The sequence below is a fragment of the Cydia splendana genome, chromosome 10, assembly GCF_910591565.1.
Source record: "Cydia splendana chromosome 10, ilCydSple1.2, whole genome shotgun sequence".
Lineage (NCBI taxonomy): Eukaryota > Metazoa > Arthropoda > Insecta > Lepidoptera > Tortricidae > Cydia > Cydia splendana.
In genome coordinates this window covers 9,957,859-9,973,799 of record NC_085969.1, presented here as the reverse complement: position 1 = coordinate 9,973,799, position 15,941 = coordinate 9,957,859, and the positions used below count along the sequence as shown (strand labels likewise).

Genomic DNA, 15,941 nt, shown 5'->3' with positions numbered 1-15,941 from the left:
AAGCAAAGCAAAGTTCATGAAGTAGTAAGTAGTGATTCAGATTCTGTTGCATGAATGCTCTTATGTACTTGTACAGCATCATAATGTTAGAATTTTACTAAGTCCACTTGAGAAACCTAGGCTGGACTTTCAAAATTTCAAATGAAGGTTGTTAAGAACAGACTTACTGCTGATGGCATCGTCGGCCTGTATCCCGAGACGATCGCGCATATACCGACACACCATGTAGCCTGTCCTATTGAGCCCATGCGTGCAGTGTACGCCGATCAGGATGTCTGTGGACAATAGTCATGTGTTAATCCTATACTTTGCAGTGCATCTTAAAAACTTAAACTAGGCCTGAACGGAAGAATTACAAAAATCCTATTGTAGTGCTGACGGAACTCGGCAAAGCTCTCTTCTCCTGCTTGGAATTGTATAGGTAGGTACATCCATATTCCAGACCAGAAAATGAAAACTTCCATTTACAGACACATTTCTCATTTCGGCAGAAATGCCAAGACAGCGTTGAATCATGCTTAAAAACTTTCCATGCATAAATCGGGTAAGAAATAGAATCACATATCGAAAACGTTTTAAAAACACCGAGACAAAGCGAACCACGATCGATCCCTGGCTTTCAGCGGAAAAATAAACGAAAACCTCATGTTTGCGTCTTCAAAATCGCACCGCAAATATCGGCGGGGGTCGTTGACTCGCGCTCGCGCCCCTACGCACCCCCGTGGGGTGGGAGGAAGCGCGCTCGCGGTTTGACACTTCCTCAGGAAGACTGCGGGAAGGTAACTTTGGCGACACTTGCGGGTAATTGCTGGATGGTAGGCGGTTTGGAATTGTATCATTTCTTGCGTGCAAGCCTCGTCCCCGCGTAAAGACTTCATAGCATAGAGAGTCCATAATACTTTTTTAATATACAAAAAAAAAATATTAGATAGCCATTAAGCAATTCTCATCATAATACGTGTATTACAACTAATTTTAAAAGGCATGTTCTTTTCGGGAATCCGAAGACTTTATGTAGTTGTGTACAAATAAGGAAAACACATAGGTATAATAAATTACTTGACATTGATATGCATGTCTCACATGCATATTTATAGTGTGGACTGGTTAGATAAAACATCTTCGATAAGTAAAATATGTGTCTGAAAATCCTTACACTATCTTGCAAATTCCAACCATAGTGAAGTGCTCGGATAGATAGACACATCATTATCCGACCGACTTTACTTAGCTTTTTTACCTATGCCTAAGGTTATAGAATTTCCAATAGTTAAGATAAGATTATTAAATTCAGATCTGCTTCAACTCCGTTTAAAATAAAACATGTTTCTATTAGTGATCACTATATTTACTACAATTAAATCCGGTTTATAAAACGCATCCGGATCATAACAAAACAAAACAAAAAATACAAATACTTAGTTAAACTGTACAAATTAACATGTATGCATTGATTTCACGCAGAATTAATAATTCGTCGCACTTTGGATTAAGATTTTTTGTAATTAGTGGATAGTAGTATTTATCGAGCACGGACCTTATGTCGACGTCTTATCGGCTAAAATCGCGAGGCTAAATAACCATGTAAAAAGTAAAGATTACAGGGTTGGCGCCACATCGCGTGCCACGAGGCGTTTACGCTTCACGTGGCCACTATCAGCCCATGCCACGGGTTTGTTAACTAATTTATAGCACCTTAACAACGTAGTACCGTCAACATCTAAGACAGAACTTTTCGAAGTATGTAAGAAATATAATTGTAGGTACCAAAAGGGACATTCGGCGTCAGCTTAGAAATTTTGTGCGATGCCATTTAAACCGTAGTTGTTGACATGACTCATGATATACTGATGATCACTGTCATGTAAAGAGCTATCATCACAATCACATTTATGCTTCGGCTTTCAAGCTGTAACTGTATAGTAAACTTACAGCTGTGCCGCGGCCCTTGAAAGCGTCTAAAGAAACAAGTCGTGAGACAAATTACATGTGTGACAAGAGGAATTAATGGCAATAAGAAAGACGAGCCGTAAATCCCTGCGCTAGGCAACGCGCGCGCATATCTCACAACACGCACGTCACCCGTCTTAGCACGAGACAAAAAGCGAACAAAACCTTCAATGTCGACGCAGAATTCCCACGCCGCGGCCAAGAGGTACGTTTGATGCATTACACATGCAAATGCACGCTAAAAGAAAAAAGGATTTCCATTTACAACAATCCATCAAGGCTTTCGCCAGCAACTTAATTAACGAGCGGGTCCGTTTTCAATTAAAGAAACAAACAACGCGGTGATTACTGATGCGACCGCCATAAGAGATGCAATTGTGCAGTGCTTTATACATTGCTATATATTACGTTAAAGGAAGGACCTCATCGGAACTAGTCGCAGCATGTGTTCGGTGAGATGTCTTAGGGTGGTATTCGACCTGTCCAACTTTTTGTCCAATGTGTATTTTGTCTCACATTTTGTATTAATGAGAGAGTGAGACGCAATGACACTGGACAAAGAAATTGGACAGATGGAAAACCACCCTTACCCGTTACTATTTACCCATATTTCCTACTTATACTCGTATTGTCGCTATTTTGGTAAGATTCGTTGTGGATAATCCCTAATCCACGGACCCTTGTGTGACATGGCTCAAGATAAGTAGGTATTAATAGTTAGTAGTTCTGCAAGCAATTAACAGACAGGCATATTTTACATCGTTATAGCATAATAAATAATAATAATAATAATTAATTTTCTAAAAATGTACATAAATACCTTGGGTCCGTGCTGCACGAATCGGGTGAAATCGATCACGACGTCCAAGCCCGAATTAGCGCTGCTTGGGCAAAATGGCGAGAAGTAACCGGTGTCCTCTGCGACCCCAGGATACCGGTGAAACTAAAGGGCCTTGTGTACAAGAGCATCATCCGACCTGTCCTTCTATATGGTAGCGAGACCTGGCCTGTCCTCGGAAGGCATGTCCAGCAGTTTCACGTCACGGAGATGAAGATGTTGCGATGGATGTGTGGCGTTACGCGACTAGATTGCATACGTAACGAACACATCCTTGGCAGCCTCGGAATCCGTGACGTAGCGGATAAGCTGCAGGAAAGTCGCCTCAGATGGTATGGCCATATACGCCGCAGACCGGTAGACTACGTCGGAAATAGGTGCCTCAATCTCACTGTCCAAGGCCCTAGATCACGCGGCCGCGGTAGGCCTAAGAAGCGCTGGCTGGACGTCGTGACAGCGGACATGCAAGAGAACAATCTCACACCTGAGGATGCCGAAGACCGGGCAAAGTGGAGAAGACTGAGCAGGAAAGCGGACCCTGGCGCTAGGCCGGGAAAACGCTAGGTTGAAGAAGAAGATGTACATAAATAAAGAAAGTATTTGCTTGGGGACATCGATATTAGTTATCGGCCCGAACAGGTAATCAAAACCATTTAATATTAGTTACTGATTCACATGTAAGTCGTACCGAAGCAACCGAAGATATACAATAAGCCACAATGCAACTACTTGTAAGGCACTTAGCATAGAAAGCGATGTAACATTTAAAATGTAATAAATTCGATAGTGAATAAACACAACACCGGTAACAGTGCGCACGGGCAGACAAACAGACAAAAGGTATCAAAAGAGGGCGTTACGTAATTATAATAACGATATTTGTGATGCATCTCATTGCGTAATAGAAGGACCAGCTATAGACTTAGCAACGGACAGACAGGCGCCTATAAACTATGATAATAACGTTTCACAATATGTGTCAAAGAAGCGCAAACGAATACTAAAACGTTTTTGTATACAAAAGCAGTTTGATAGTCGGATTTGGCTTAAAAGGTTTTAGTGACGTCAATGGTCCTATGTACAATGTACATATACATAAATAACAAAAGCGAACTTCGCGGTTCGTGGCACGTAAAGTTCAAGGAACCAATTCGCGATGTTGTCGTAGAGAGCTAGAATAATGCAGCTACATCAGCTACATTCAAGATTCCGAAGAACAACTAGGTCATAGCATTCTGAACTAAAGGATAAGTAATACTATTGTCAAAGTTAAATTAAGCCATCGTGTACACCTACTGTTGACGTACCCATCTCTGCAAATGGCGCGTACAGTGACGAGATACGATAGTTCAAGTTGCAATGTCGAAGGTATCATTATAACAAGGGTAGTCTAAAAAAGCCTGGAACTCTTAACCCTTTTAACGATTTAGGTACTACTGTTATGTTAAAGTAAGAAAGACGCACGCTCTGACGTCACATCGTGTTATCTTATTATTATTACCTTTAAACGAGCAATTCTTGTACGTATATTTATTTAAGTATATATATTTCGGGGATCTCGGAAACGGCTCTAACTATTTCGATGAAATTTGCTGTATGTGAGTTTTCGGGGACGAAAAATCGATCTAGATAGGTCTTCGAGTTTTTATAGGTTTTCCGAGCAAAGCTCGATCTCCCAGATATTGAATGTTATGATCCACCTTATTATTTAATATAAGATTGGTCATTTTTATTCATTGAGAATATTGTAGCATATTGCGTTCAGATGCAGTTCTACGCGGTTGCATTGCCGCGGCAACAAGACTCCACTCGACGCATCGCGTCGCAGATCGATTGTCGACAATCGATGCATTGTGGCCGACATCGATACGAGTGTTCGCCTACGCGCGACCCTCTTACATCGTAATCGGCTTATTAGGATTTTACCGCACGCATTCGTGCGACCGCGATGGCTCAACGACGATCTTACACTGTGATTGTTCAAATTCGCCTGTATTGTACGATTGAAAGGAAAATGTACATATCACATGCGTTATTCGTTTTAAAATAGCATCTTCCGTTATATTATGTGCAGATACTGGTGGTACTACATCACATTTTTAGAAATTATGGAACCACTAGAGTAGTAGGTACCTATAATCAAATAGTGGTATATAATCGTTGATCATTCGTTTGTCCGTGTTTTAGCAGTGCATTTCTTCTTTTTAAAAAAGCTCAAGATGTAAAAATACATGGACTTCTTGACAACAGGGCATCATTCAGAGACACTTCTAGAATCGAAGAAATCGCCCTACAATTTGCTAGTAGACTGATCATGTAAATCAAGTACTCGAAGATTGTATTGCAAGCCGCCGGCGCCGGCGTGGGCGCGGCGAGATGATCACATGACTGATTACATATTTAACAAAATATATTGTCGTTAATCGTTCTCTTGGCCGCTGGTGTCTTTGAAGCCTTGGAAATTCTTGAGATTACCGAATGAGCATTACTTAAGTTTCAATTAAATATCATTAAAATACCTGAGGAATGTAGTATAATTTACTTATGAAGAATTTTGTAGTTTATTTCATTAGCTTAACCGCCTTAAATAATTAAAAGCAGTAGTACTTAGTTGGAGGTTGGGAGGGGGAACATGTCGCCAATAGCGACTAAAAATTCAAGTGAGTGAAACCGTTGTCGTCTAAACAGTTTAAAATATGTCTCACGAAAGTTAAGTTTAATTTTGATGAGTTGGGGGTGTGTTTAACACATTTTCAGAAAACTTAGCTTTTAGTTATTATAATGCAAATATTGTTTATGTTGAAACGCAACTCTCATCGTTTACGAGTAACTCTTAGATTTCTAACAAAGCAACTGTGTCGCCACGCGTTAGGATCCAGCAGAATGACAGCTTTGAGGATAAATAAACTAGTCGTTGAATAACAAAAGTCTATGCAATGGACAGTCACCAATAATAATAACCTAGCCGTTATGGCGCTCAAAGTGTGAAGACGGTGGAATGCCTCTAGGTGTTGTATCGCAAGTACTCGTTACCAGTCAAGCTATCTGCACACATATTATCAGTGATGACTGTACTTGCTTGACACCGCAACCGCAAGCGATTAGGTTTGAGTAATCGATATGAGAGTTATGATTATTGTTTGGTGGAAATCTTAAAAGTGGTCAGGGTATAATCAACATATGTATGCCAACATACGACACAAATTTATCGAATGAAAAAGTCAACACCCGTAGAAAACTGTTGAAGTCCATAGGTAAATAACAAAGACGGATAAAATCACTAGATAAAAATGAAATCGAATTTACAAATTATGTCAGCAAACATCCATTCCATGTTCCATGACAATGTAACTTGTAACTCAAGGACGAAAACGCATGAGAAAATATCTCCACATTATATAAGATATTTTGTAAAACTTTAAAGAAACCTAATAATTTGTGCAATAGTAATAACATATATTACAAACAACGCTTAAACTCCCCTATCACTTCAGAAATAGACAGGCAAACAAATCTCCGAAACATTTGTCTTCGGGACTGCTTCGAGTACAAAAGTGCAACTTTGTCTACAAACTGCTCGGTGCAGCAGAACTGTTCGTGCACCGCGATATATTATCTAGTTTCCATGTCAACAAACTGCCCAACTCTGGTTCGACCGACTCAATTTCGCGTGACGTCATCACAATAATTTTATAGAAAGGAACGTCATTTCAGTTCCACGTATCTGTTTTCATTGCGACTATAAAACTTTGTCGTTGTTCTAAAACTAGTGAAATAAAACACTTCCACATAAATTGTTATTATACAAAAATAATGATATCTTTTTGTATTATGTTTCCGGCCGTTAAACAGTAGAGGAAGCATTAACGGCGATCACGAATCTAATAGAGGGATCTAATAGATACTGCTTAAGAAGCTGTATCGGCTATCGGTGAGACATCAATAAGTGGCAAGTCATCTGTCGGTAACGGGAGAGTGGTTCATCTATCACCGCGAGACGTCAGTGTTGTGACACATGCCAGATGCCTGCTCGCAGAACATATTAGTCATAACTTAAAAATTGCATTTCACTACAAAAGTAAACAAAGCAATATTCAAAGCAAATGCTATTAAAATTTTAACAAGCAATATTCCGCTTTAGAAAATTGTAGTAATAAAATTTCATGATTGAATAAGTGAACAGCGAACACTCGTACATATAGACCACCCCGATGATGTAAACGGTAGCGTTTGCAGCGGCGTTCCCGGCCATGCGATATCGTGTAAATCAGGAGTCGCGCGATTCCCTCGCAGATAAAGCGTGAAATATGAATATCGTCGCTTTGCCACGCGGCGGTGTTACAAATGTTTTACATGGAGCTAACTCATAAGAACCCGATAATTTAATGTTTTGCAGATATAACAGAAGTGTAAGTTTTTCGTGGTCTCTACTCAGAGGTCGTTCACCGGAAAGATGTAATCATGGCGATACTTAAATTCGTGAAAAGCAATGGAGTGAACGACCTGATAAATGACGAAGGGCTAATATTATGAAGACATGGTCATCAACTTCGAAGTTACCATGACTATCATGAATAAAGTCAAGGGGAAACCAGCTTATTACCCATTAAACTATTAACTGGAAATTATTAATTCACACTCAAAGCCATCAGTCTGATGTAGAACAGTTTAAACCAGTCGAAGCGACCTATTTCCCTAAAGCATCCAGAGTCAACCGTAGCAAACCAGTCGCATATTATACGTCTCACTCAATCTACTTAGCGACGCCGATAACCGGCCATTACTAACGAAAATGCCGACAGATTATCGTATGCTCACAATTAATTGAAACTGCCCACGTAATCTAATAAAAGTTACGTTTGGTGATCAAGACAAACAAGGGCGCCCATTCGTAATTAGAACTTAATGAACGTTCCGAATATTGGGCCGAGCACCGTGAGAAGTTCAGCGATAAGTACGATTTGTGTCACTGTAATTAAAAGCGTGGCTGCCGATAACCCCGGATGCAAGGGCCCAGCGCGGCGGCTGGCAGTGCCCGAGCTGGTACCCTAACCAGTCTAACGAGAGCCCCCTGTTATTTCAAGCCCATCGCTGACGCGGCGAATGAGATGCAACTCTAAAATTTAATAAATCTTGAATGACTGGATGCGTTATAAATTCCTCATTAAAACGAAGCTGAGTTTAATTGAAATCGTGTGTTTTGTCCAGCGCCAGTGATAAGATGCTATTGCTGTACAATGCGTTGAAATGTTTTGATGTGACAGACCGATTGCGGTAAATTGAACCACTGTGGGGAGTGGGTTATTCCATGCGTCAGATATGTGAACGCGTCATACAATAATGTAATAGTAAACTCTGAAGAACTAGTGAAATAATTTTGCCGAAAATACTAAAGGTCAACATGGTTATGCTTTTGCCCTTCAACACTTAAATTGAATAAGTTTCGAGCATGATTCTTCGAAATTAACCTTGTGGAGGTTGAATTACAAAAATATAAATAATAAACCCAACAAGGTCCACGGAATCTCGTAACTCAGTGTAAGTTTAAACGCATGACAATCGTATTGCACAACACTTTAATGTCCAATCCAACAAAATTATATGGCCGCATTCACGCTGGTGCGACACTCAGCCATAGTTATTCGAGAAGAAGCACAATGGAATAACGATTAGTGTCTATAAAGACTTCGCTGAACGATGCTCTTTATGGTGGTCTCGTAAAGCAATACAATTAGGCAATGGGCGTGCATTAACACCTCATCGCGAGCGACTCCCACGCGGAACGGGACGCCAGTTCCGTCGCGGTTCTAACATTTCTAACACGTGCACAGAGAGAGGTAACGGCGAGGGTGCATTTCAATAACAATCTATCACTTTAACATCTTACTCTACGAGAATAGTTTTAGCACTAGAGAACAGACCGTCTAGTACGCATATCAAATAAATTGCGATTCACATAACATAATTATAAAGATGAGTTAAAATTACCATACCACCAGAACATGCTTTTATAACAACTTTACGTTTCTTCTATTTCAACATAAACTACATCCCGTTACCATTTTTTCGGGGTCCCTTTGTTTCCCATAAAGTTTTAAGTCATAATGTATTGTTTGTCATATTATCGTTAGTCATAAAACTGAAACCGTTAACTTTTCAGGATTTTCGTAAGGTTATTCTATAGATAGGTTAGGTTAGGTTAGGTTTGTTTTATGGCAATCCTGAAAGGTTACGCGTTTCTGAGAAAAACCAATTATGACTAACGAAAATTCGGACAAACAATACATTATGGCTTAAAACTATTTGAGAAACAATAAAGACCCCATTTTTTAAATGTAATTAAGCTATTTATGTCTGATAAACTACTTACTTTCATACATTGATATACATACATATTAGAACTCTACATTCATGATTAACATGTTAAATTGAAATAGTATACCTAAACCTGCATCTCTTAATAATGGCCAATGAACTTTATATTGAATGCGTAGTGTGTCGATTTTGTAATATGCTCTATTAACTTGTACGGCCAAAGACAAAAACCGCAAAGCAATAAGTCCGCATGAAGTGCTACAAGAGATCAGAAGTAGGTAACCAAGAGCGTTAACACATTCAGTAAACACACAAATTTTGACTCACCGCAGTCTTTTCCCAAGAACTCGTCAATGGTATCCATAAATCTGGAAACAAATAAAGCAAAATCAATGCCGGTATATTGCCATAAGACATGTTAAGAGAGGTTTACAATATTTAAAGTCTGTTTACATAAAAGTATGTAAGATGAATATGTAAAAGCCGTATGGGAAATCGATAACGTATGTCACAAAATTACTACTACTACACTAAATATAAAGCATCCTAACGGTTATTTCGCCATTAAACTTTTAATTGAATTTTCTAAAAAAACATAAAATCTATGGCAACCGTCATGTTCGAGATGAAATATTATCATTATATTGATCGCAGCGTGTCGCCACGCGTTTATCGATTTTTTTACACCTCAAACCGCATGATCAGATCAGTGGGCGTCTCGGAATTACAAGGCGTTTCTGCCGATCGGCTGCATTCCTGCCAATTTTGTGAAATATGTTTGTTTTCATCGAAACAAATAATTCATATTTGCCGCGAGGGTCGGAGAGCAGCCTCAAACCCCTGCTCGGACATTTTTGAGATGTTTCCTTAAATAACTTGCTAGGGTGGTCTAATGATTCGAATTGTTGTAGTGTTATGTGACAGGATTTCCTCTTTATACAAAAAGAAGTTTATACATAACATTTAAAAGGCGTGACTTGTTTATGGGTGATTGCAGCTATGTCTTGTCATGTAAAATTGTAACGCCTGCAATAGGTACTTCATTAAGCTATCATTTTCCGATCAAAAGCCCCCTCCAGCGACAGCGAAGAAGGCAAGTTGCATCCAAACAGAATTTACAATTCAGTCCATCATCGACATTACCATCTAAAACGGTGCAAATGAGCTCTTTAAGGCCACATCATAAATTATTCATTGTATATGAGATCGCCACCTCCTTGTTAAATATTAAATTTGATTGCCGTTAAAACACCGCAATATTTATAATATTATATTATATTATGAACAAATAATCATAAATAATATCACACTTAATATTTTAATTCTGTATTTTATGTCCATTAAAGTTACTGAACAGTTAACTTAAAACCAAGACCAGTACCTCCTCGTACCTGCGTGTATAGAACTTACATGGTCTATGTTTGTGTCAAATTGGTAACCACCGAAACAGCTGAGTCATATTATAATTAAAGAAAACCCTAAAAGAAGAAGAACTTTGTAATGCAAATTTGCTGACCGAAACTAGTCGGCGATGTGTGGCGCCACGAGCAAATAGTTTAATTATGCATAAAGTCACGATTCAACAAAAATTCAAAGTAAATCTCATCACGGCCTCTACTTGCGTGTGAAACTGTGACGTACATGCCGAGCGGACTTTCCGAGCGTTTCGGAAATAGAAAACTAATTTCTAATTCGAATTAAACTTTAAAAACATATTAAATATATTTAAAACGGATCACTCACGTTTTTCGACTTAAAATACGTGAGTGACCCGTTTTTAATATATTTAATACGTCTGTGTTGCACGGAAGTTTTATTATTAAAACTTTAAAAACGCGTGTATTTCTAAGAAACGATTTTAATGGTAACGTCTCTGCGAAAATTTAGCACTTTATTACTGATACTTACGCATAGAAAAACCAATATGATGATTGATGATTCACGCATGAATAAAATAAAACAATAATAACTAATTGTAAGTCGAAGTGAATTATTTCTATTGGAGACTTTGCTTCCACAAAGTTAAATGATAATTGGTCATTTTATTACGTGGCGCGTCCCTCGCGAGCCTGGCGTGACAGCGGCCACTTTCCGAAATAACGCTGCTCATAAATGAATCAATACTTAATCGATAATCAGCGTTTGAAACAGATGCCGAGCCGACTCCTTACGAACCTATTTCAAACTGTAAAATATTTTTATAGCTCTGAGGTTAATTTAGTTGCACCTCAACGTACATTACACATTACAAATATAATGATAACTGCCTAATAAGATTTATAGATTTAATTGCTTATGACAGATCAATTTCTATATTTTATTATGTTTAGTTAAGGATAATACCACTTTCTAATAATATTTTTGTAAAAGTGCGTAATCGTGTTTTGTCACGAAATGAAAATTAAGAACATCATAGTTTAAAGATTGTTATACACAATAAAATTACCTATAATTGTCGAAACGTAATCAACGCATGCTTGTTGCTTGCCCTTGCTAGGTTATATTTGACTCGGTGACTTTGAATCAAACTTTCCAAGTGTTTCCTGGTGCACGGATGTCATTATTTAAAATCTGTCAAAATTGTGTATTTTATTACACAGCAGGCAGATTGGAGCTGCGTGAATTACATGCTTTCTTATTTAATATCAGCCGCATCCACCGTTTGTAGGATAATTTATATCTAGCGGCGTTATCTAGTCGGGAGATCGCTCCCAAGTTATAATCCGAGTATTTTTCAAGTGGCACCGACTGCGACTGCGCCGACCCCACTACGCTACACTGGAAAATTTATGTAACTACCAGGAGGCTTCGCTGCAATTATTATAGCCTTTACACTATGTGACGTAACATACGACCCACCTACAGGAAATAACTAAATCCCCAAATTAATCGATATATGCCGAGGTTAATGAACAATTGCGTACGCTTTAAAGCTTGGCGTCCATAAAATGACAGATTTACAGGACCATAACACAAGTTTCACGACAGTATGCGATCATAAACTACGCATACAGATTGTTCGTTAACATTGCTGCAAATTGAAAACAAAGGTAAAATATGACGAATTTTCTTATACATTTCGTGTTGACTTCGATTCAATTCAAAGCGGCACGACGAAAGATTTTATAGATTTACCGATATCATTTGCATATTTGGACGGTTTTCTTACACGGAGCTGCGTATCCAAGAGCAACTTTCTCGGCACCTAACGCACCGGACCTCACATATGCGGCTCAAACGCATCCATCATGGTAGGAGCGTACATGTCGCTACGTCGGTACTAGAGTACAAGCGCCGAAAATGCCCGGAACAGAGATAATAGGCGACATTCTGATACAACGCGAGATAAGGACACAGGAGGTTCCCATGAGATCCAGGCCGCCCTAACACACAGAGGTTCTTACAAGATCAGGGGTCAAACGTGGACAAAATACAAATTAAGGACCTAATACCGTTTCAAACAATAAAAAAGAATTTAAAAGGAGTCGAATGTGAGTATAGACCTGATCGTGATAATTAAAGACCAACAAAGTCAAAATAAAGAAGGTCTGTGTAAATATCAAAAACCGGACAAGTGCGAGTCGGACTCGCCCACCGAGGGATCCGTACTTTTTAGTATTTGTTATTATAGCGGCAACAGAAATACATCATCTGTGAAAATTTCAACTGTCTAGCTATCACGGTTCGTGAGACACAGCCTGGTGACAGACGGACGGACGGACGGACAGCGGAGTCTTAGTAATAGCAAAGACATATGTAACTTCGTATAAGACGAATAAAGTCTAAGGAAAAAACGTGCCTCGGAATTCAAGTAAAAGTCATTCTCGAATAGGTGGCGCACACACCTTTAGCCTATCCTCGGCTAGATGGCGTGACGACACCGTTTCATATTTAACAATTTTAACACATAGATATCAGTGAATGAACATGGATCAAAATGATATAAAAATTATAAAATCATTTATCCATATACACCGTGTTTTTTTTTATTTCCGTTAATTTCAAGGGTGCATTCCTGAGCTTAAATCAAGTAACTTTCTCAAAGACACCGATGTTCTAATTAAGTCCATTTCGGAGATAATCGATAATTTATTTTTTTCCTATAAGGCCTCTACAAGCGTGTACACTTGCCTTAGGGCCGGCTTACATATTGATTAGTGTTTAGAATGAGTTCATACATTTGCTACTAAACTTAAGTACAATCTCGGTCGATTGATGTACGAAATGACATTGATATGTCACAGATTTCAATTGTTTGGTTGAGTTAAATGTAATGCCCGTGTTACAACAACGCTATATGCTACATTTAATTACCTTTTAAACAAAAAAAAAAACAAAAAAGAAAACAAAATAAAATTTTTTTTTTGAAAATTAACTATGCCATTTAGTTCTTATAAACGTACTTAACTATACCCCGAAGTTAACGGAATTCAATAAAAACACGGTGTATATACATTTTTTGATAACTTTATACGTTTTCATTTTGAGTTTTAGTCGTGTGTTGATAGATGGCAGTAAATTTACAGTGACTACAAAATTTACAATGACAGGACCCCTCTATACTATCTATTCTTTTTGGTAATAGGGTCCAATTTTACCCTTTGGGTACGGAACCCTAAAAGCAAACTGTTTATTATGTAGTTAAGGCTTATTGCATAGGCGATGAAGTTTTAGTACCCAGAACTTAGCTAGGGCCAGACCGGCTTGAGCTAGAGGTCGTGTTTATGACGTGCGAACTGCGCGGCGGACGGTGGCGGAGTGCCGTCGGAAAGTAATTAGCTTTGATGCATTACCGTCATTTCCCCAATGAATATGCGCATTCAACTATGTATATCTCTTACTCGAGAATTGATGATATTAGTTAGTTGGATTAAAAGCACACGGCTTTGGACAGAGTAGCATGGCGGTCTTTGGTGTCGGAGGCCAAGATCCACTTTGGGTCGTTGCGCCACAGCAGTAAGTAAGTAAGTATTAAACACATGAGTAAGAATAAAGGCTAATTTTACCAGCCGTAAAACCCTGCAACGCCATTACCAAAGTAGACGTACTTCGATCGTAGACGTTCGATTTTAGTGTAAAATATCTAAAAAGTCAATGCATGTATATGTACCTAGTTACCTACTCATATGGTATTCTATTTTCATTATGTTGCGACACTTCATGACTACAGGCTAGACTTTAAAGGGCGATAACCGATTGTCGGCACGGCGAAAATGTTTACGACCACATCTTAACTTATTCACAACAGTGTCATTATGCTACTCTTAATCAAGTTATAAAACTCTTCGTAGCCACGGGCTAGATCGACTATTAAGCCGTATGGCGCATTCAGTATAAAAATATTATATTGATTTGATATTAACATAGATGCATCTAGCTTGCAATCCTATATTGCTGCGACAGAGTCACACAAATATTAATATTCAATCAATACCATATGTTGACAATCTGAATGCTCCTCCTTGAGTCGTGACGCTCGATGATGTAAAGTTATTACAAAAGCAGTGGCGCCTTCAGCGAGTCGCCATGTGAGTTACAAGATTGGAGAGCCGTTTGCAGGACTGTTATAGTCTCTTAGTAGTGCTTTATGAACTTTGATGGAGGCTAATTTCTCTATTAGGTTACTAGGCGTTTGACAAACGACAACAACATAACACGGTGACAACAAGTATTAACAAGGTGATTAATTCCATTGCGTCGGTCTATAAAAAATATAGAAATAAAGATCAAGCGGCATAAAGTAGTAGTACTAGACTGAAATTGCGAATCTAGAAAACGTTTTAAAAGTAAATAGAGCAAATTGTGTACTCTGTACCCTCGGAGGATAATACCTACACTTTAAATGTCCGTTTCATATCGTAAATCCCATCACAATAATACAGATATTTACAAAATACAAGCGAATAGATGTTGAATGACTATTCAGAATAAAATTAATAACTTATGTTTAGTTATTTACATACGAAATAATCAGTAATAATGTTCATAAATATGAAATAAATTGGTATGCACTTGTTGACACATAACATGGCGTATTTCATTACCATCGAGTTGGTTTATTTTATGTTCAAGAGCTTTTCAATACCGATTTTAATGATCATAAAGACTATGCAAACAGCGTTGGAATAAAACCAACACACGAGAACAACTGCGCTTGTGAACGAGGCCAAAGCGATGCAAAATGTAAAACGACCTTTTAATATATGCAATAAGTTATTATTTTTTTACTGGAAACCTATCCGCAGGTCAAAACTAAATTTACTCTATAATTTCGGTTCATATCAGTTGAAAACAAATTTCGACGTAAACAATGCAAAAACGAATAGCACTAAAGTATTTATTGTGCACCGAAATCCTAAAGTGAACTTAAGCTTTGGACCGTTAATGACCGATGTTACAAATTGTAACGATATTGTAACTTACAATAATGACTCGATTTCCTATATTCTGTGTATATGTACAACCATAACATAGGTAGCAAATATATTTCAATGACTCTTATAAAATTGTTTTACAGATAGTTTTTTTTTATAATAAAATAAATATGCAAACAAAACCGTTATGTGTAAGTTAAATACTATGCGAAGACAAAAATAGCGAGGGAATCTCAGTCATAAATAACAACTCCTTAACTGGCGTAGTTCGTCAATATCGTGACGAGTTGTCAATGAAAGCCCAACCATTACCATCATACGAAGGAAGATGGTCATTCCAGTAAGTAAAGTAGATATTGGGAGTGTTCGGGAACGGGCCCGATTGGCGATGGTTTTCAGCGGAATGTTTACGTCGGGAAAGTTTAGGCATTGAAACCGCGTCAATGGCCGGATTGGAAGAACCG

At 38.3% G+C, this 15,941-nt stretch overlaps 1 protein-coding gene across 1 annotated transcript in view; it reads right to left on the bottom strand.

Moving 5' to 3' along the window:
- Positions 1 to 15,941, bottom strand: part of LOC134794253 (RNA/RNP complex-1-interacting phosphatase) — a 71,909-nt gene that overhangs the window by 2,048 nt on the left and 53,920 nt on the right. The window contains exons 6-7 of the mRNA XM_063766010.1: positions 9,431 to 9,471; positions 168 to 275 (exon numbers count right to left, since the gene is read on the bottom strand). Of these exons, the coding sequence (XP_063622080.1) occupies positions 168 to 275; positions 9,431 to 9,471 (149 nt within the window). The remainder of the gene's footprint in view (positions 1 to 167; positions 276 to 9,430; positions 9,472 to 15,941) is intronic.